The sequence below is a fragment of the Chenopodium album genome, chromosome 10 (assembly GCF_948465745.1).
Source record: "Chenopodium album chromosome 10, dcCheAlbu1.1, whole genome shotgun sequence".
NCBI classification, from domain to species: domain Eukaryota; kingdom Viridiplantae; phylum Streptophyta; class Magnoliopsida; order Caryophyllales; family Amaranthaceae; genus Chenopodium; species Chenopodium album.
Window position 1 is genome coordinate 6,339,145 of NC_137843.1, and position 21,647 is coordinate 6,360,791.

The 21,647-nt window shown below is 32.5% G+C and overlaps 3 protein-coding genes across 5 annotated transcripts; 1 reads left to right on the forward strand and 2 right to left on the reverse strand.

Annotated features, from left to right (window-relative positions):
* Positions 1 to 3,343, reverse strand: LOC145563318 (uncharacterized). Its single transcript, XM_081623760.1, has 5 exons — positions 3,139 to 3,343; positions 2,775 to 3,019; positions 2,513 to 2,615; positions 2,044 to 2,259; positions 1 to 530 (listed from the first exon to the last, which is right to left on the reverse strand). Exons 1-5 carry the CDS (start codon positions 3,230 to 3,232, stop codon positions 229 to 231), a joined length of 960 nt encoding a protein of 319 aa, XP_081479886.1. The 5' UTR covers positions 3,233 to 3,343; the 3' UTR covers positions 1 to 228.
* Positions 3,344 to 9,616: 6,273 nt separating this feature from the next.
* Positions 9,617 to 14,688, forward strand: LOC145562076 (GCN5-related N-acetyltransferase 6, chloroplastic-like). Of its 3 annotated transcripts, XM_081622249.1 has the most exons (9): positions 9,617 to 9,970; positions 10,975 to 11,197; positions 11,293 to 11,345; positions 11,510 to 11,546; positions 12,407 to 12,478; positions 13,697 to 13,801; positions 13,887 to 14,043; positions 14,116 to 14,192; positions 14,363 to 14,688. In XM_081622249.1, the coding sequence occupies exons 1-9, from the start codon at positions 9,858 to 9,860 to the stop codon at positions 14,423 to 14,425; spliced, it is 900 nt and encodes a 299-aa protein (XP_081478375.1). In that variant the 5' UTR covers positions 9,617 to 9,857; the 3' UTR covers positions 14,426 to 14,688. The 3 variants fall into 3 exon arrangements, with proteins under 3 accessions (XP_081478375.1, XP_081478374.1, XP_081478376.1); XM_081622248.1 differs by having other exon boundaries at positions 13,887 to 14,192; XM_081622250.1 differs by having other exon boundaries at positions 11,104 to 11,197; positions 13,887 to 14,192.
* Positions 14,689 to 14,920: 232 nt separating this feature from the next.
* LOC145562075 (glutamate decarboxylase 4-like) lies at positions 14,921 to 17,565 on the reverse strand. The gene is made up of 6 exons (XM_081622246.1): positions 17,402 to 17,565; positions 17,093 to 17,297; positions 16,495 to 16,695; positions 16,141 to 16,355; positions 15,697 to 15,950; positions 14,921 to 15,591 (listed from the first exon to the last, which is right to left on the reverse strand). The coding sequence occupies exons 1-6, from the start codon at positions 17,485 to 17,487 to the stop codon at positions 15,059 to 15,061; spliced, it is 1,494 nt and encodes a 497-aa protein (XP_081478372.1). The 5' UTR covers positions 17,488 to 17,565; the 3' UTR covers positions 14,921 to 15,058.
* Positions 17,566 to 21,647: the final 4,082 nt, after the last annotated feature.

Genomic DNA, 21,647 nt, shown 5'->3' on the forward strand with positions numbered 1-21,647 from the left:
TTTAAAGAAAAAGAGAGAGAATTATACTTGTATTTCTTTAGTACTAAAGTTGCTCAATTTACATATATATATATATATATATATATATATATATATTAAGATCTAAGTCAAAAGGAGATTGACATTCTAATAAGTAAAAATAGTACAATGAAATTTATAATACATGGTACATATATCCACAGTTTGTTTTTTTTTAACCCTAATTTAATACGAAGTATTGATTATACGTCAACCCTTGGTTCTAATGATGGTAATGGTACCCCTACCTTGGGTGTGAATTTTGGTCAAGGCAACCACAGCCTTGCCTGATAACCCGGGGCCATGGGGCGACACGGCGGGGCGACAAGCAAAGTCCCCCACAGGATGTTTGAGGGGTCTAGTAGGAGGCATTAATATCCTTTTGTTTATGTCTTTGAGGGTTATATCCCCCTCTTCTCCCCCTGGCTTCACTAGCCCAAATGGGTATACCATCTTCGAAGTCGTGTTTGCCTTCTTCATCTTCTTCTTTTCCCTCTCGTCTGTTGTAACAACTAAGATAACGTACAAGATTTAATTAGCCATTGATACAAAAACTTGAACATGTCACAACATCAAACAATGATAATGAAATTTGTAATTAATAACAATTATAACAAATTAAATTTATTATAATTATTCTATCACATAAAATACTCTATGAACTAGGATAACGGTCTCGTGGTTCATATTGTATGATCAATTGCCCTACAATAATTTCATAATGGTTAATTATGTAGACCTAAAATAGGTAACAGATTTGACATGTTCCCATAAATTTTCCACTAAAAAAAAATTGACTAAGTAGTTGAATTTAGTGACATTAATTTATAGCAACTACTATTTACGTTCGTTGGTAGTGATATCCCTTTATTTTGCATAGGGCCTCTAAGTTTCTTGTCGGCAAATTAAGCTTGAAATTGGATGAAACAGCTCAATGTTAGCTAGCTAACCTGGATGCCGTGGATGGTAGTTTAACTATCTATTCCGTACTTATGTTTCATTTCAAAATTATGCTTTTCTCGTCTCAATTATTCATCACATTGGTCAACCAATACTCAATAGTGAAATTTAAGCTGATAATAACTATTAAATTATTTTAAACGGGTGTAATAAGTTTTACGGCTTTTATCCACTAAACTATATAGTGGTGCTTTTAAAAAAAAAAAAAAATTAAAAAAAAAATACATTTTATGGTTAGTGGTACATGCATAATTACAAATATTTCACCTTTTTAATATTTATAGCATGATAATGCTAAAGTAAAGTAGCCTCCTTCCCATGATTAACAACGACTATAGAGTTGCATCACATGCATGGCAATATATTGTCTCATATTCGGCAAATGTGGTAAAATTTGACCAGTAATAAAGTCTCAAATTTAGCACTTTTGTGGTAGAAATTCAAGTTCACATATACTCCGTATTATATACGTGCATTTCTTGTTATTTATCATTTTATTAGGAAGAAGACAGTTTATTAAGCGCAACGTGGTACGAAATTATTAGTTGTCACTAGTCAAACTCATGAAAACCTAAATGTCTCTAAAATTCAATCATATGCTAATTTTTGTAGAATTATTTATCACTACCTTAGAATTTAGATTTCTGTGTTATGACTTTATGCGTAGGGAAGTATACAACATTTTTTTTTAATCAAGGGTTCCACCTGTATCGGCCCCTCACCCGTACCGTTCATTGCACACAAAAATAGAGCCCACAAATATTGTAGCATACTGTGTATACCACTAAATCAATATAATGGTAGATTTTATGTCGAGAGCCTAGATAATGAGATCGTGTGAGTACAACTGTTTTAGTGTGTCTAACGTTGGAGAATGAGAGAACAATTACGACTTTTTTTGTACTAGTATTAATTTTATGATTAAACCTTCATCGTTGGACTTTTTAAAATTGTGGTTCATCTCTCGTTCTTATCAGCTATTGGGCACAGCTCAAAAACCTTAAATTAAGTTGATAGCGTAATTTCTAACTAATAATGTGAATAAAAGTAGGAGAGAGAAAGTACCAGAAATTGATGAAGAATCGGTAGAATTTGTGTCACTGTTGTAAGCAAAAGTTGTAGATTTTGAGTTGAATGAATTATTGTGTTTGGAGTAAGAAGACGAGTCCATAACCTTTGGAGAAATTGCGATTGCTTCTTCTAGTAGTAATGTGTTTGCTTCTTCTATTTTAACTAATTCCTCGTACATTTCCTTATTAGCTGGTTTCTCCATAATTTCCCCTGTGCCATCATAGCATTGCAACAAAATTCAAATCAATAAAACATTTTCGCAATGAAAGCTAATCTTTTTTTTCATACAGTTCATCGTTATATATTAATTTGTGCTCGTTTGGTTGAAGGTAAGAAGTACGTTATGATTATTGGTACCAAACACTTTTTTTATAATCAACTGGACAACTGTGTTATTATTATTGTCTAGCAAATTTACATAATGTAAGAAATGATTAGTTGAAAATTAGTATTGTTTAATTACCTAAGGAGTAATGCATGTGATCATGATTAAGCAAACTTGCATGGCTTAACTCCTGATCTTCTGATTGCATGTTGTAGTTGGCAAACAAGTTACTCCAACAACTCTACACAATAACAACAACCACATTTTAGTAACATTTATTTCAAAAACGTAGTACAATATTAATTACAACCTCATATAATAATTCCGAGCTATGTATCAGTTGTACATAACTTTATCATGAAATACACTAAACAACATAATCGAGTAAAAGATTACTTACAAGGTCATCAAAAGGATGACGAGTTGCAAACTGATTATCATGATCATGGTGATCATAATTACCACCAAAATTATAACTATCATTATTGGAAGATACCATAACACGTCTTCGTTTAAATCGAACACTAAACTCGATCAAAGCATCTTCAAGGTACCCCGTCGAGAGGAGATTATTAGAGTAATTATTACCATAATCTGAACTTGGTAACATCAATAATGATCCTGCATTATTGTTCTCCATATCATCTACATTAATAAGAAAAATAATCAAACAACCTTAAAAAAAAAATGGCAAGTTTTAAACATAAAAAGTAACAAAAAAAAAAAAAAAAAAATCATAAAGAAAAAAAAATGAGAAAATATACAAGATGATATGTCTGCGTTGAGAACTCCAAGGTTGTGTAGATCCAAGCAACCTAGGGAAGAGAAGTTGTTATGGAGGCTGTTAATGTATGCCATTTTATTATATTTTTTGGCCAAAGTATAAATTAAACTATATAGTATATGATTGTTAATTCTAATGAGAAAGAAAATGTGACAACGGTCTATTTCAAATATATTATGGTAGAGGAATTTGATTGTGTTGTATATATATAGATGGAGAAAAGAGGAAAAGTGAGAGGTATAATGGATGATTTTTAGAAGGGTATGTAATAAATGGTCAGTCAACCATAAGAAAGAAAAAAATGAAAGAAAAAATTACAAAAGAAAAAAGCATGCCATGTTTTTATTGGGATTCGTTAGTGTGTCCTTTTTACATGGATTTTTTTTTATTTATTTATTTGGTAGATTTTTGTTATAAGAATGATGTCATAAGACACTACTAAGCAGTAAGTTGTTTTTGAGGTTAGATTCAGATTTGTATTAAAATTATTCATTTAAATACAATCTTTCGCAAGTTCTAAACATCTTGCCCTTTATAATTATGGATAATGGTAAAATTGAAAGAAATTTATATTTTTAAATACATAAAAATAAAAAAATAAAAAAAAAATGAACAAGACTTTCAGTAAAATATATTTTTCATTGTGTAAAAATTACAAAAGATAATCAATGTAAAGTTTGTAAATAGTTTTAAATAATATTAGGAATATTAGAAATAGGGAGATACTATTTATTTGGATTCTTTTTTAAATAGAGGAGTAATATTATAGTAATTTAGGTCATCGCTTGAGAGTAGAGGGGGGAGGTAAGGAAATACCCCTACTCCCAAGCATTTTGTAGTTAGCGGGGCTCAAACTCGTGACCTCAAAGTCATGAGGTGAGTTCTCCACCAACTTCACCAAACTTTACTTGGTATGTGGTAGACTTTATTGGTCAAGTTAAATTACCATTAACATATACTTCGTATTTCGTGTAAATATACTTGTATGTATACCTTGGCTGATTATCCAATTTGCACAACCAGAGCTACCATATACTTTAATGTATGCTTTTTTAGCTTTAGTTAGGATTTTTATTTTTTAGCTTTTATAAAGATCATAAATTAGGTGATAAAATTTAAAAATGAACTTGATCTTAAAGAAGTTCGATCTTATCAACCATTTCTTGAGAATCAAGCTAAGTCTCGCATACATGCATGGTTTGAAATAACATTAGAGTCGGTCTTGCCCTTTACTCAAAATATAGCACAGTCAATTTTTGGAATGATTACTTGGTATATTCTCTATAGTAATTATTTGAGTAGTGTCATTTGAAAAAATGTTTTAAAAAACTGTAACAAATAATACCTTTTTAAAAAATTATGGTAACGTTTGAAATTTATTTGATTAGTGCCAATAAAAATAAGCAAACATGCATAATCTCAATAAATAATTTAATGTGAAATGATTTCGTGTATGGCCCTCTCTTAATAGAGTAATCATAGAAAACTTTGACCGACTGCAATAGTTTTTGTATTTTTTTTTTTTTTTTTTTTTTGAGGAACTGTAATAGCTTAATTAAATCCTGAAAAATATTATCAAGTCGAATTTTGTTATATTTGTTGTTTTAATGTCATAATATTAATTTTTCATTATTTAATTTCTATCAATATAAAACTAAAAATCATGAATTCATGGAAGATGTGCATTTAATGATACCGTATATAAGAAAATCGGTTAAAATTTCATGTAACGGAGGTAGTAATAATATTTATATAGAGAAGGAAGTATTTGAAATTTGGGAAATAGTACTAATAAAGGCAACTATAATAATCAAACATGCATGTCAATAATTAATATTCACTAATTTAATTTCGAAATGATTACATGGCCTACTTTCCTAATTAATTAAGCAAAACTTATTTGTTTTTTCCCTAATAATAGTGATTCTAGTAGATTTAGTTATGTAGTTTAGTGTGACTCATTGCATGAAAGGGATATAATAAAAGTAGGGGACTAAAATAATAATTGACAAAGAAGGTGCTAATAATATCATGTTTTGGTTAGCCAAGGCAAAAGGTAAAAAATGCATCAAAGACAAGAGAACATGCTTTAGGTTTAGACTAGACACAATTCAAATTTCAGCTTTTACTTTCCATTTAGTGAGTAACTTTTTTCTTTATTTATCATTTTAATTTTTTAAAATTTCATAACCTCTATTTTTTGTTTTATTTGGAATAGATAATTTGGTCACCAACCGAATTTTGCTTTAAATGTATGTTTGGGTAATTCAGGAACCTTTTTTCTTTCTTTCTTCACAATATATATTATCACTATGATTTTATGTGTACAAAAAAGGTGACACCATAGTATTGGCATGATGCTGTGGGGACATTTCTATAAACCTCTCATTCAACTTGCGACTCCTTTAGAGTTTTGACTATATGATTCAAGAGTTTTATTACCATTTAATTTAATTTGTACCATTTTTAGATTTATAGCAATTATTGATTGACCATGCACATATGCGTGTCTTGCATAATGACTAATGAGTAATAATGTGCATTGCATGCACTATATTTTTACCTTCATTATGAGATCATATGTATTAGTCCTACGACACTTTTAATTTACATGATCATTTTGATCACCCTAACGCAGTTTATATTTCATTAATGTAAAGTACTACAACGCGGTATAAGAAAGAAATGCATTATGCAATGACACTGAACACTTTTAACTGAAACATATGTGATATCAATAATACTAAGGTAGTTAACGCAACAAACATGTTTGAGAGTTGCTCATGATGCATATAAGACTTGTTATTCCACCTTGGTAGCTAGTGTTGAGATATTGGGATCGATTTTAACCCCCGCTCAAGAGCTCTCTAAACACCCAAAAAAGCTTGTGCTGAGATTACTATTAACCCGCGAGCCGTGACATTGTATCCTTAAATAGTATGGAGTATTTCCTACTTTGTAGTGCAAATATTGTATTAGGGTTCATTTTGAGTTTAATTTATTGACTGTAGTGCATCTGTAACACAATAAACTTTTTTGCCACAAATGTCCCGTACTTTTAATATTATAACTATCGTCACCTTATCTATAAATTAAAGTATGTCGTTGGATTTAGGCCTTGTTTAGTTTACCTTATTTTTACTTATTTCAGAAAAAATAAGTTCAGATCAAATCAAATCAGAAAAAATAAGTTTAGATCAGATCATCGTTTTATGTGCAGATTTTTATCGCTAAATATCTTTAATTTCGTAATGAATAAATTATGAAAATCACATATTAATAAAATACACATTATTACGAATCTAACAAGACCCCACTTGATATATTTTTTCTATATAGATTATCGTATATTTAAGGTCAAAGTTTGGTCAAATTTGACATTTAGATCAGATCAGACCGGACCATATCAGATCAGACCAGATCAGATAAGTTCGGATAAGCAAAAATAAAATGAACCAAACAAGCCCTTAATATTATATTACTGTAACTGGGTAGAAATATAACTTATTGTAAAATATGTGGTAAAATTTAAAAGCACAACTTATTAATTTAAATTAATACTAATTTATTTATAAAAAAGTGACATATTATTCAAACATAGAATATAAATTACTGTTGAATATTGTTTTTGTTGTAGAGTAGAGAAATTTGAAAGTGTGAAAAATGACCTTTAATAGTGGATTATGTTGACGTTGGGACCATATGCATATGCTTAAGGACAAAGTAGTTAGGACATCGGCTGGACAACATTTGGATCGGAGAATGCTTTAATTAGTTAGATATGTGATCATTATTATTTTTTATTATTATACCATATTATTGAGGACCATTTGCTCTATTTTGACTCCCTAATGTAGGGTGACCTAGTGGCCCTTCCTATGAATTCAATATCCTTTTTATTCAATTCATAATGCTACAGTAAATCAAATAGGGTAATTAATGGAATAGTAGTGTCATTTCACGTTGGGTGTTTTTCTTTTTGGTGTAGAGAAAGGCAATTGGAAAATGGTTGGATGAGATTAGATCTCTGGATTTTTGTATCACCTCCAACACTTTAGCCTGTCACTAAGTCATGTTGAGTAATGTTTATACTATAACACATTTTTTTTTGTTTGTGAATACAATATTTATATTTACTCTTGTTAAAAAATTTAAGCTCTACTGTTACTGTATGAAGGTTTTTAAACGCTAAGGTTATAAGCTATGTTATACTGTTTTTATTATTTATTGGACTATATATCATTCTTTGGTCATATTTAGATTTGGATATAAGTTAAATTATAAGGTATGTTCATTGCCTTGTTAGATCGAATTGCATCAACATTATTTCATTAGAATTTCTCCTAGCCTCCAAATAAGTCGTGGAAGTGATAGTCCACAAAATGTCTATTTTCAAAGTAGGTTTGTTATGAAATAATCGAGTTTGGTTTACTTATGACATAAATGGTCAACATGCATGAATTCCAGTTCAAATACTGCAAGGTTGTTATTAGTACTTGTTTGGACGTCGACCACGCCTCCGAATTGTTGTTGTTATACGGAGTACTTGTAACCTAATTTTGCGGGTGTACATGGTTCAACGCCTTGCTCATTAAGGTACACACTTCATGATCCTTAATTCTACAATTCCATATTGTATGTGACATAGCTTTCAAAGGTTTGCACCAAAAACATAGCTAAGGCATCAATATACTGTCAACCACAATCTATCTCGTACACTTGACTTGTTTGACGAGTTGATAATACTAGCTCGAGAATAATTTGATCTTGTGACCTAATTAAGGTAGAATTTTAGTCTTAACTATTAAGTCGATATCTTATCGTTTGAGTCAGCGAGCAAGTCTTTAATATTGTGCCTATCTTTCTAAATCCTACCTCTTTTGGTTTTTCTCACTTTTTTTATTCCTTTTTTTTTTCTATTGTTATTTCTTTAATTTATATTCTCACTTTTACTTTGCTTTCACAAATGCTGCCAGTTTCTTTTGCACCTTAGCTTGGTTTCTTCCCAAAAAGCCAAGGAAAAAAAAAAAAAAAAAAAAAAAAAAAAAACTAACTTAAAAAAATACGGAGTACTGTATATATTTTCTCAATATTTTCATGTTGTGCGCTTGTGCAAAATTATGGGATGAATGAATACTCCACAGAAAACTTTGAAAAATTAATTTCGTTTTTAATGGACAAAAAATTCCAAGTAAACCTTAATTTTAGAATTTAATTAACTCTACCTTCATAAACTATTTCTCTTTACATGTAACCTAAAAGTAATGGTCAAAAACCAAAAAAACCACATGGAACAACCGAACAAGAAATTTTGCAATAAGAAACAAACTGAGCTGACCCAAATTATTCTAAAGTATGAAATGGCCCAAAAAGAAAGGACTATATTATCAGATAACTGGGCTACAACAGCCCATTATTAAGGCCCATATAATTTATTTTTTTTTTCGTGAAGTGTAAAAAAAATTCTTAGGGTTCACCATTATGACATTATCATATTTAACCATTTAGTTGTTGATCAAAGGGGTTTTTCTTTCATAACTTGGCAACGAAACTGTCAAAAAATATTTATCTTCTAATTTAACATTTGTCAATCATTGCTATGGGCATACATTAGACAAACCATATAATGAAAGTACAAAATGAGACGAATTCAACACAAGCACATATGATTATATTTTTAATTTGCTAGCAATAAATTACCAAAGCGTCAAAGTAATTTATGTGAATAATGCATAAGTCAAAATCTTACAAGTTTGAAAAATCGAAGAAAGTATATCTTATTTACGGATTAGGGACTAGCATGATCAATAGTATAACTTACTAAGCAATTAACACGATGATTATAACAATAAATATTACTATGGAATAATAAAATTATACAACTAAGGAGTAAGGACTTATGGAGTAGGGATGACAAACAAGCCATAATGCCCAAGTCAGTATAAATCTAAATCTACCCGTGCTCCACCACTCAAGTGAAAATCTACAAAGTATTCCCACTTGGAACAATACATTTCAAAATTATACTATGTACTATTAGTAGTAAAAATAGGTGGAGTTTTGACGAGCAAATGCCAAATGCCAGTTGTTAGGCAGCTATGGGTTCAAATCCACTGCCTATTTATTACGATCCTATTCTTTTGATCTAATGGGATTTGCTATGATGTGCTTAAATTTGCTCAGCTCTACTTTACTCTGCTGAGCTTCTGCTCCGCTAAGTATAAAAAAGTTGTCCTGATCTACTCTGCTAAAACCTGCTCTGTTTTGCTAAAACCTGCTTACTATTCTGCTCATAATCTCAGAAGAATAGGGCATACAATTATTATGACTTAATTTATATATCAGCCCACTACTATTAACATCTCCATACCCACTCCAAATCTCCAATTGGGGCGGATTTGGTGCGAAATATGCAAAATTATAGGCTTATAGCCAACTGCCATCCTTACTGGATACAAGTAACTTACTGACAACATGAAAGAATTAAATTTTACCCAAAACAAGATAAACCCTTTTTTGTCATTCTTCCCCTTATCCAAATGCAAAAATATGAAATCTAAATCAATATATCCATTTTGTTTGCCCATATCATGCTGAAGCATAACCACTATCCATCTCAACTTTTATAAATGGGACACAAAATCAGCCAAAGTTTTCTGAATTTTTTAGTCATACTACTGCAATTTTTTAGAGAGAGAAATGGAAGTAGAATTTCAAGGTTCAATTTTTCACCAACTTCGAGCGGAAATTCCTCCTATTACTAGACCCAATAATACCCATATTGGCATTCTTAGAATCCCCTCAACTTTTGGGTAAGTTTTATTTTTAGGTAATTTTATTGGGGTTTGATTTTTAATTTATCTTGTACAGTAGTTTTAATTGATTATGATTTGAGTAATTGCATTTAGTTTTATGATTATAACGGTGAAGGTATTGAATTTTGTCAGAATTTTATGATGGGTTTTTCTTCAAGTTGTGGTGGGTTTAGCACTAATTGATTTTTTGCTTAATTTGGATTTGTGTATGAATTTGTGTGATAGATAGGAAAATATTTAGTGAAAAGGGGAATTCGGAATTGTATATCCTAATTGAAATTTGGTAAAGTTTTAATTGGATGTTATGATTGCTGGGAAGGTTGAATGCCGTTTTTGTGATAATTATGCCATCACATTGCTATTAATTAGTTGCTGACTAGTGAATATCATTTATTTAGAGTGATGTAATTAGCTCAGTAGGGATGGAATTTATGCCTCTGTGTCCTAGTATGTCGATTTCGATGAAGTGCTGCCTGTTTACTTTGATCCTTTATGTAATTTACATTTTATGCTGATAACCCCTAAGTCTAATTATACTTGTGGTAGAGCTTTGGAATTGAGACTTGTCATATTGCAAATTGCAATGAGAAAGAAATTGCATAAAACTCGAAGACTTTAATAATATCGGTAGACGGATAAAGCAAGTGATTAAAGATAATCCATTAGAAGATGTTCCTTATTTTAGCTCATTAGTTGCCTACTGCCCAAGCTCCAACTCATTAGGATTTAGATGCCTTGGTAGTCCAACTCTAAGAGTGTTCATTGTAACGTGGCTTTTGAAGATTACGATCACAATGCGGATAGTAAGTATTTGATCATCAAGGATTTCATTCCCTTCTTAACCTTTTTGTAAAGGGAATCGATAGTTTCCCGGTTTCTCTGATCCTGGAAAACTGTGAAAATAGAATGCTGACTTTTTCTCTTGGGCTTTTAATCGATCTTTCTTACGAGTGTTATTGGGGATTGTATATCTGATGTGAATGTCATCTATTTCCTGTCAGAGAAAACTTTCCTAATTCATGTTCAAGATGGAAATCATTAGAAGTACATTGCAATAACAGTCAGAGTTTACAGCAATCTGCTGTGTCGACTAGTGACAGTCAGAGGCCACCTGAGCTTTCTTTCAACAGGTTGCAGCCTTGTGACAAGGAGTGTGATGGATTACATAGGCATAAATTTGGTCGATTTCTGGCCCGTGAAGCTGCTCTCGATGAAGAATACTGGGTTTGTTTTGTTTTCTTTTTCCCCTTAGAATATCATAAATTGGGATATTGAGCCTTTAATTTAGATGTGCAATTTTCCTCTATCTGTAATGGCAGACAGCAGCATGGTTGCGTGCAGAAGCTCATTGGGAATCTGTATCATTCATGCGGTTAGTTTCTATATCCAATATGAACCTTGTAAGCCATCTTTTCATAGAGGGTATGCATTTGGTGTACCTCTGCCTCTCTCTCTCTCTTGCCAAGTTGCTGCTTCCGTCTTTGACTTTAGATTTTTTTTTTGGTCTCAATTTTCGTTATATTCTTGTTTTTTCAGGCACATAGAAGCATTCAAAAGAAAGTATGCAGAGCAGGTGAGTTTTCTGGGGAAGATTTTGATAATTTGATTGAATCTAACAAAGGAATTGTATTCCCTAATCAAGATCAAATTGAAATTTTGGGATGGGTTATAATCAGAAGTTAAAATGCCGCTATTTTTTCTGAAGTTGGCTTAAGCATGAGGAGCCATGGGTGTTTTATATATACTCAGGTGCTTAGTGAACAGGGATCACTCTAGAGGAATGAGAATGGTTTTAACTTTTAAGGTGCCGACATTAATTTGCATTTTTGTTTGGTGCAAACATTAATTTGCATTTGGAAGTAATGGATGAGTGTGTTTCTAGTCGCTTAATTTTATGGCCAGTATGGTTAGTGGTTATAAAAGGTGGTAATGAGGATGAGTATATAATTTAGTTTGTAAGTAAAATCATTGTCCATTCCAATGGTAATGCAAGTTTACTCCACATTATCTCTTTATTCACAAACTTTCATTATAATCCATTACCATTTTGGGGGTAGTATTTGGTTGTAACAGACATTAATAAAGAAAGATACAAGTTTGGAGATGAGATTGCATTACTATATACATTAGGATGTTACTTTACTTGCCAAATCACACATAAAGTTTTTCCCTAATACACTTAAATTTAGATGGATTTAGGTTGCATGTATACATTTGAGCCAATGTATTCTTCTTAGGGAGAACTTTGTTGCTGGATAGTCTGCTGCTTGTTCATGTTTGGGATTCTGGCCTATTTCCACAAGTTACGTGCAAAAGCTACAGGGGGAATTTGAATCGCAGACATTTTGATGGTAGTATCTATTTGGCATATTATTTTTCTGCCATGAATGGAAATGACTCGGGTTTTTTTTTTTTTTTTGTCTCATATTACAGGAATTCTATGCACTGAAAAGGCGATGCTCTGGACAAGATGGGAACGCCCTAAAGTGCTTCTGTCTAGTTGCAGTACGTAATAAGCTCCTAATTTATTCTACGAAGTATATAATTATTAGTAGATTGTCTCTACTGGTATGTTATATTGCCCTTTGAAGATTTATGTCATACTCCGTATATGTGTATATTTTACTGAAGCCAATTCTAGTAATTCATGACTAGGAACCCTAGTTACACACTTACACTGGATTGAATCAAGTTCAAGCTTTATGTGAGTCTACCATTAGTATATGTTTTGACTGGTTATATGCAGTAGTGGTAGGTCCATTTTTCCATATTAGTCCAATTTTTTATCAAGTTGTGATCCACTTAAGGTTTCGGCTGTAATCTCCAATCCTGTCTGCTACTTTCTTGCTTAGAAATAGGTATGAAATGAGCTACTTTCAAATCAAAGATGGGTAGGCTAAGAGGAACCTCTTTGCGTATGGGTAAGTTTGCTCACAATTGACTGACACCCCCCCCACCCCTCCACCCCCCCCCCCCCCCCGGGTTGGGGGCTGCCGAACCTGCTGTTTATCTTTTTTAGGGGATATAGCAGAAAGTATTTTGATGGTGTATGGAAGCAACAGAGGACAAAAAAACAGTTAGTTAACTACATATAATAGGGCCTAATAGAGCTTTTCGAAGTTTTTGACACTAGTTATGCCCTTGTTCTTCTCTTGAGAGGATTTTGTTCGAACTCTTTTGAATACACTAGTATCTCGATGTAATTTATGAGAAATTATTAACTTTAAAACTTTGAAACAACATATTATTGAACTATTTCCTAGCATAATCTTATGTCATTCACTCATTTTAATTCTCTCTCTGCACTGGGGTACTTCTTGGTATGTTCTGCAAATATGCAGTCAGTTGTTAACTTGTGATAGATTTCATTAAATGTTCCATTGTCATTAACCCAATACAATATTAGAGATGTTGAGAAGTTCCAGACCTTGGGCAGTTTCATGGGTTAGGACTTACTCCATGCTATCTTTCTTAATCTTTGGGGTGGCACACCTGGACAATATATACCTAATTTTTGAAGAGGAAGCTGATCTTATATTTTTCTCTGTTTACACCCTATTCCTTTTATATTAAATTTTCTGGTTATTATGGAGTTTAGTAGACCGTTTCTCTCTCTCTGATGGGATATGATGTGTAATGCTGCCTCTATTCATGTCTTCTTGCTCTGCACTTATGTTTGGTTTGGTTTGTGTATTTTATTTTATTTTTTTGTGTGCAATTTAGGTGAAAAGGGAGGAGAAAAATTTCAGGAGAACTGTGCTTAACAGTGTTGTTGGAACTCTAGATGTAAGCATACGACAATTTTTGCAAGGAGAAACATATCCCGGGGTAGGTCTTTTCAAGTTCAATATGGTGTTACAATCTAAACACCACAGTTCTCTTCTATTATCTCTTATCCACCGTATTATTTTAGGAGACGAAGAGGTCATCTGGAATCTTGGCATGTCAGGTGCCCTTTGATGCACACAAGTATGCGTATGTCGCTAATGTTTGTGTTTCAAAATTTGCTCGACGCCAGGGAATTGCTTCAAATTTGCTCTATTTGGCCAGTGATGTTGCTATCGCATCAGGTAATCTTGTCAATTTCTTTTTGGAGACACTTATGCCTGTTTTATCTACTTTATTGTTTCTTGTTTTTCTAGGTATGAAGCAACTGTTTGTTCATGTTAATTTAGACAACAAGGCTGCTCAAGAATTATACTCTAAAGCTGGTTTTGAGGTCTGACATCATTCATATCTACTCGTACTGTAGTTTCTTGGATATTGACTTGTCATTTTATTGGAATATTTGCATCTCCTTTGATAAATTTTATGGCAGTCTATTTTTGTCTGTTAACATTTTTGTGCAGCAAAAGTTTGACCTGTTAATGTATTTCTTCTCCTTGTTAGATTGTGGAGGGTGTCTCATCCGCTTCAGAAGTTCAGAGGCTTTTAATGTTGAAGGTGCTATGAGACTTTTATGACTTTTATACAAATTTATATCCAACACATGTATATATTTTTTTAACCTCTATAAAGGTATCTCTCTCTACCTTACGCCTAGTCCATTGTTCCCCCTTCCCCCCTCTTTGCCTGTTTCATTAGGTAGAAGTTGCCAATTTATTTTAACGTTTGGCATGTACAACTTCTAGCAACCAATGTGTAACTTGTAAATATGATGTCTGGTTTCATTGTTTCTGTACATAATGAAATACTTGCTAATGTAAGCTTTTATATCTGTTGTGGTGTCAATCATTTGATGCATTTTTTTCTTTTTTATTTTTTTCCTGAACTGCTTATTTTCCCTGGCTTTTAATGTACTCCGTTCGTATTATCCCTGCATTTGTTTCCCCTCTCATTGGATGTAATAGATCAGTTCATTGAGTAAGGGAAAGAAATACTCTATATTGCTTTTTTATTTTTTTTTTGGATATGAATGAAAATTCTACTGTACCTTACAGAGAAAGAAAGTTAAGTCAAATTAATATTAATACCTCTTATCTGGTACATTTCTGTAAAAAAAATTATTGTAGTAATAAAAAAACTAAAAAACAAAGACTTGAAATCATCTTAATACTATTCTCTGGAAATAGCAAAACAAAATATCTAGCAGACTTTGCTTGATTTCCTGGCCATGACAAACTTCTTCCATACATCAGTAATCTCCCTTTGTGTCTCAAGTGCACTTTTCTTAGGCACTTTGATGATTCCATTCTTCCCCATATCATGATGGCTTTGACCTTGACTATTCTTGGAAGGGAGGTGATCAAGCTCGTTGAGCACCTTTGTGATATCGACCACAAGTCGCTCAGCGAGAGTTCGGGAGAAATCTTCCCGAACTACAACACGCAGCACTGTTACATGCTGTGCATCAGCTGGCATGGTGTATGCTGGAACTATCCATCCAAATCTCCTTAGCATCTCTGAAACCTCAAACTCATTGTGGAGGGTGTTGTCCTTAAGAGAGAAGGCCACTAGAGGGACACCATTGTCTTTAGATGCAATGGTGAATCGCCCCGTCTTTTCTAGGCCAGCCTTTAAAACCATTGCATTTTCTTGGCAGTTCTTCATCACATTTTGATACCCCTCAAAGCCAAGGCGGATTAGCTGATAATATTGAGCAATGACTTGACTTGATCCTGCATATTAGTTACCATATCATCTAATGAGTCTTCCCAAAAAATTGAGCTGGAACAAACTAAAGGAGAATAACATGTTTTGGAATCATGATTAGCGAAAATTACCTTTGGAGAAGTTGAGAGTGAATGTAGGCTGGTCTGCTCCTAGGTAGTTGATATGGAAGATGAGCTCTTCAGGCAAGTCTTCCTTGCTCCTCCAGATAGCCCATCCGATGCCAGCGTAAACAAGGCCATATTTATGACCACTTACATTTATGCTCTTCACCAGGGGAAGCCTGAAGTCCCATTCTAGCTCTGGGTAGAGGAAGGGTGCAATAAATCCACCACTCGCTGCATCCACATGTATCGGAGTATCCCACCTGCAAACTCTATGGTTAGTTCATGTATTACATTTTTTGTGGCTCTGCATATGATACTTGATATATCACCTTCTAAGTCTACTTTGAATTTCGTAGTCATGGATTCCAAAGTGGACTATAAAACTGGGACGGAGGGAGTAGTAGTTATAATGTGAGCATGAAAAAATAGCTAGAAAGTGAATGTGTATACCCAGTTTTCTTGTTCTTTTCTAGCAAAAGATCATTCAATAGCTTAACATCTTCAAACTCTCCATTGAGAGTAGAGCCGAGAATGGCAGCAACACAGATGGTGTTCTCATCCACCATTTCCACAGCCTTTACAGGGTCCATCACATAATATCCTTCACTTAGCTTCACTTCTTTCAGTTCTACTTCAAAGTACCTTGCAAACTTTTCCCAACACACCTAAACAATAAAAAGACAGAAGAAAAGGCATTAGGCTTCAAATGTACAGGATACTTATAGCTGTCAAGTTGTGTTAATCATTCAACTTGCTCAAGTAGTTGAATGATTCAACTGTGTGACAAGGTATGTATATATATACCTGAACGTTGGCGCCAGTGACAATATTGGGCTTGTCATAAGGTAAACCTTGAGCCTTTCGCTTGTTCTGCCACCGCCTCTTGAAGGCAAGCCCGGCTAGCATTATGGCCTCAGACGAGCCTACTGTTCCAACTCCGACAGCCGCCTCTGATTCTTCAAGTGGAGCGTTGAACAGCCTTGCTATCATGTTCACACACCTATTCTGCTTACAGTAATATAAACAAATTTATGTTAATTTTTGTAAACAATTTATACTAGTAAGCCATCTTAATTTTCTAGTCCTTAGACCATTGGATTAGTGATCTATGCATTCTTTTAGGGAGACAGAAGAAATAATATTTTAGTTTTGTGCATAATCTTTTATTTTTTGGTTGTTGAAAAGGGTCAATAATCCTTCCTATATTTTCTATGGTCTACATAGTATTTATTTGATTTCTCAAATGGTTTATGTTTTCAGTTGACCAAGATAAGTAAGATTAAGTTGGTCAGACCCAAACCATTGAATTTTCAACCTTTCTAAAACAAAAATCAAAACATTACACATAAACGTGTTTCTAAATCAAAGACAAAAAAAAGTTGGTACTAGTTAAAATTATAACCTGAAGCTCAGTTGTAACAGGATACTCATCCATGTCAACATAGTTCTTGTTAATGGCATCCATCATTAGTTTATCACACTCTGGTTCCATCCATGTCGTTACAAATGACGCCAAGTTCAGCCGTGGATTCCCGTCTAGCATCAGCTCATCGTTTATTATTTGGTACGCCGCCTCCTTTGGTATCGAATTTTCAGGCATATTGAACCTGACATGACATGACATGACACGAACATGAAAATAAATACACACAAGTTCAAAACCATATATGTAACTCATAGCTAACTAACATGCTAGTAACTCCATACGTACCTTGGAAGTGGGGCTTGGAGATGTCGTGAGGCGAAGGCAGACTGAATATAAGCATCTCCATTCGAGACTGCATGCGAAAGTACCATGGTTGAATAGCTTGTTATTTTGCAAATAGAATTAATTTTGAAGAGAAGGAAGAAATAATGGTAGCTAAATTTTCTTCTGTTGTGTTTGGTAAGTTTAGTTTTTTGATTGAGGAAGATGAGGAGGGTGTTTGGGTATTTATATAAGATAATTTAGGTGGGAAGGGAATGGTTTGAATAAGTAAATAAATATTATTTTATTATTCTATGGAATATAAAAAAATATTTGAGAATTAAGTTTGCAAATTTCCGCGTCTAAATTTATACTACTACTATAGAATAAAGTCTTAGAATCTAGACAAAGCAAAAAGGAATTAAAATTTAGTAATTTTATTTAGTGCTTTTTGTACAAGACAAGTATAAGGAGAAGCTACATGTAATATAAATTTTGACCATATTATTTTATTAATTTTATAATAATTGTGCTTTGCCCAAATCAACTAAAAGGACATGTACGTTAGTAGTTAGTGCTATATAATGATATAATTGTAATTATATTATGACATTAGTAATTAGGGAAAAGTTTTGATTTTCTTTTTCTTGATTTCTTCCTTTCCAAGAAGGTATAATTGTTCTCTTGATTGTTTTTCTTTTGTTTTGATTTGGTCAGATTTTGAGATGATGGTAACATAAAGTGCAAGTATGGTACTAATGAGCGTATCGTTTATTATTTCAAGATTTGGTTTTAAGGAATGTTTTGCTATGCAAGCAATTGATAAAAAAATAAATTAACATCCATTCCTTGGTAGACTACCCCACCAAAAGGACTATGTATAATTTTTTTGTAAAAAAGTATTGATCGTCCACGCGACCATGCCACCGTTAATTTCAGTGATATTAGGATGAATAAAAACTAAACGAAGCCATAGGTTAAATGAACGAGATTCATGTCTAATCTTAGGGCCTATTTACATTTACTAAACTGAACTGATTGGAGCTGAACTGAACTGAACTGATTGGAGCTGAACTAAATTGAACTGAGCTGAAATGAATATTTTATGAGAGAGGGAAATTAAGAGCTGAACTGAAATGAACTGATTGGAACTGAACTAAACTGATTGGAACTGAACTGAAATGAAGTGAACTGAAATTAAGTAAATGTGAACAGATCCTTATTTAATGGCTCCAATAACACTTTCAAAAGAGTAAGGAGTATCCATAAATTTAATCAATCTATCACCTTGTAACTTATAAGTCGATGTGTAACATAAATAACTGGTCAGATAAGCAAACACCTCAAAACCGTACAATTGCTTGCGTGATATGACAATAGTAAATAACATTATTAAGCACATGTTTAAGGTATTTCTCTAAAGAACAAGATACTTCAAAAAAAAAAAAAAAAAAAAAAGTAGTCTATCTCTTCTTGTATAACCCACGAGTCGTTGAATGTGCTCCTGTGTAGTATTAGAATCTGATTCAACTGTTTAATTCGAAGAATTTATGCCGAATCCATTCCTTTTTTGCAGTCCAAAAATTAATCCGTTGTAATTTTGCTCCAATTATATAGAATAATTTAAAATGATTGAAGCTGCACATTTGCAAATTGCATGGAATAACATTATACGTGATTAGGAATAATAGGGTCAGCATATTCTTTAATCAAGAATACCAGCATGCATGGCTGTATTGTACAGTTTGCATTTTATGAAAATGCACAATTTACAGTAGTTATATTATGTGTCATGATAAAGGAGTAATCTATACTTTGAATAAAGACTAAGAAAGAGTTTTTATTCTGTTGTAAATAGGAATACCGTTTATAAGATGAAATTTAAACCTAGAAACTTGGTTATGGTTTCTACTTTCTAGTAGCACACTGAAAAAGCAGCACATTAAATAAGTTGTATTGCTTTTTGACATCGTGAAACAAAAAAATAAATTCAAGGCTTTGGTAATTCTATGAATAATGAATGTTCATAGTGTAACTTTTTGTTAGATTATTCTTGGAGTTGAAAGATCTGCTAGGGAAAATTAAGTAAGTTCTTTCATGATTACGGAGTATGTAACTATTAAAAACCGACTCCTAACGTTTGGTCTAAAAGTCAGGATTAGTTGCTATTATTGTCAACTTTTCGCCTGAATTAATAAATAGTAAAAATAAGAATAGTAGTACTAGTAATTTATATCATTAATCATTTTCACATATATAGGTAGAATGGACCGTAAGAGATGCAAATACTAATTGCCACGCTAGTATGAATTATAAAGTAATTATCGTCCTTCTAAAGTTTTTTTAAGATTTGATTTATGACCACTTATGCAAATTGGAGAACCAACTAATTTGTAACCAAAAAATAGTGCGGAGTACTAACTAATACCAGATTAATTTTATTAATTAATCCGTAATAAAGGCAATTAAAATTTGTTTCAGTCCAAGTTTGACACAGCCTTTGGTCTTTTGCCTTGGTCAATGGATGGTGTTATAATTTTCTTGTCAATTCAACTCGATTTATACCAAATTGTCAAATTTTGCAACGTCAGACATTTCCTCATCTTTTGGAGATCTCGATTGTACTAGAACAAGTTCAAACTACCCCCACATTAATATATATATATATATATATATATATATATATATATATATATATATATATATATATATATATATATATATATATATATATATATGAATTTTCAATTAGTATTTTGTAGCATGTTGTTTTTCTTATTGATGTTTAATAGGCAAGTTAAACAAAAGAATACCAAGCATAGTTTGGTCTAATAGTAAGGTTTGCATCTCACAATCATGAGGTTGTGGGATCAAACCCCACTAGAAGCACTTTGGGGTGGGGATACCCTTACCCATTCCCCCCCCCCCCCAACTTCCAAAATGCCTAGCTCGTTAATGTGGGCTGGGAGGATTTGAGAGAGATTCCGGCCTGATAGGACCCTTCTCCTTACCAACAAAAAAAAAAAAAAAAAAAAACAACCCTTGTTTATTTCTTTTATAAAAAATGTAAAATATTCTCATTAATTTAGAATGTTCCAAAAATACAAATAAAAAATCACTTGATTGAATTTTTTTTTTTTTTTTCTTATAACCAAATACAAAGTACTCGTACATTTTATCAAACAAGTTTGGTGAAGTTTGTGGGGAACTCATTTTCAAGTTTGACCCTTGCCAACTATATTTGCTTGGGTGTAGGATTGTAGGGAGATCCCCTTACCTTCCCTCTACTTTTAAGCCAAACCTGAACTTGTTTAACTTGCGAGGGATATTGTTTAACTGTTTTAATAGAGTCTTTCATCTTACAAGTCTTAAATAAAAGGTTTAAAGTACATTTTTACACAACTTATCAAAGAAAAATAATATATATACATCTTTTAGAACTGTACGCGTATATAAATGAATTAAAAGTCAATACATTAATTAGTTAAATACCCCGTATAATCTATTTACGATTGATTATATGCAATGCAAGCATACAATCTTTAAATAAAGAATGAAAATGATTCAATAAATTAGGTGTGTTCTATTAAGGGGGCAAGGGGCCAAAGACCAATTAGTTGAATTGACTTGTGTTGTACGAACTTGTTGACAAATAGTCAACAAAGGCGTATATATGTAACTTTTCCTGTTTTTTTATTTTATTTTTCGCAAATTATGCCATGGGAGAGGCCAATAGAAAACCAGCACGCCGTTTAACAAATGGTTCAGGGCTCCAAATTATTAATTTTCTGTATCATGTTAATAAACTGAAATTCCACTCTATATTAGTTTAATTTATACAGTATTATCTTGAGAAAATACGATTTACTACAAAGTCCAAATTTTAGCCGTGTAATGTACAGTATTACCTTTGATTAACGTGAACCTCTATTTAAAGGATTGTATTAGACTTTGTAATGTTGGTTTATGCTAATTAGCTACTTTTTTTCACCAAAAAAAAAAAAAAAATGTAGACCTTTGATATATGTATGCATGACATATGCACTTCGTATAGAATGATGTTGTCTATCTATCTTACCTTCACCAATGCAACCTACATTCCAACCACAACCCCTTCTCGATCGCCTAGAATTTACCTCTGATAAGGCTATAACCATTGTAAATTATACGTGGTGCAATGGTACGATCAACTAATAAAAAATAAAACCTCTTATTCTTCGTCGATTGTGAGAGGGTTGAATAACAACATCAATGTGTGATTCAAAAAAGG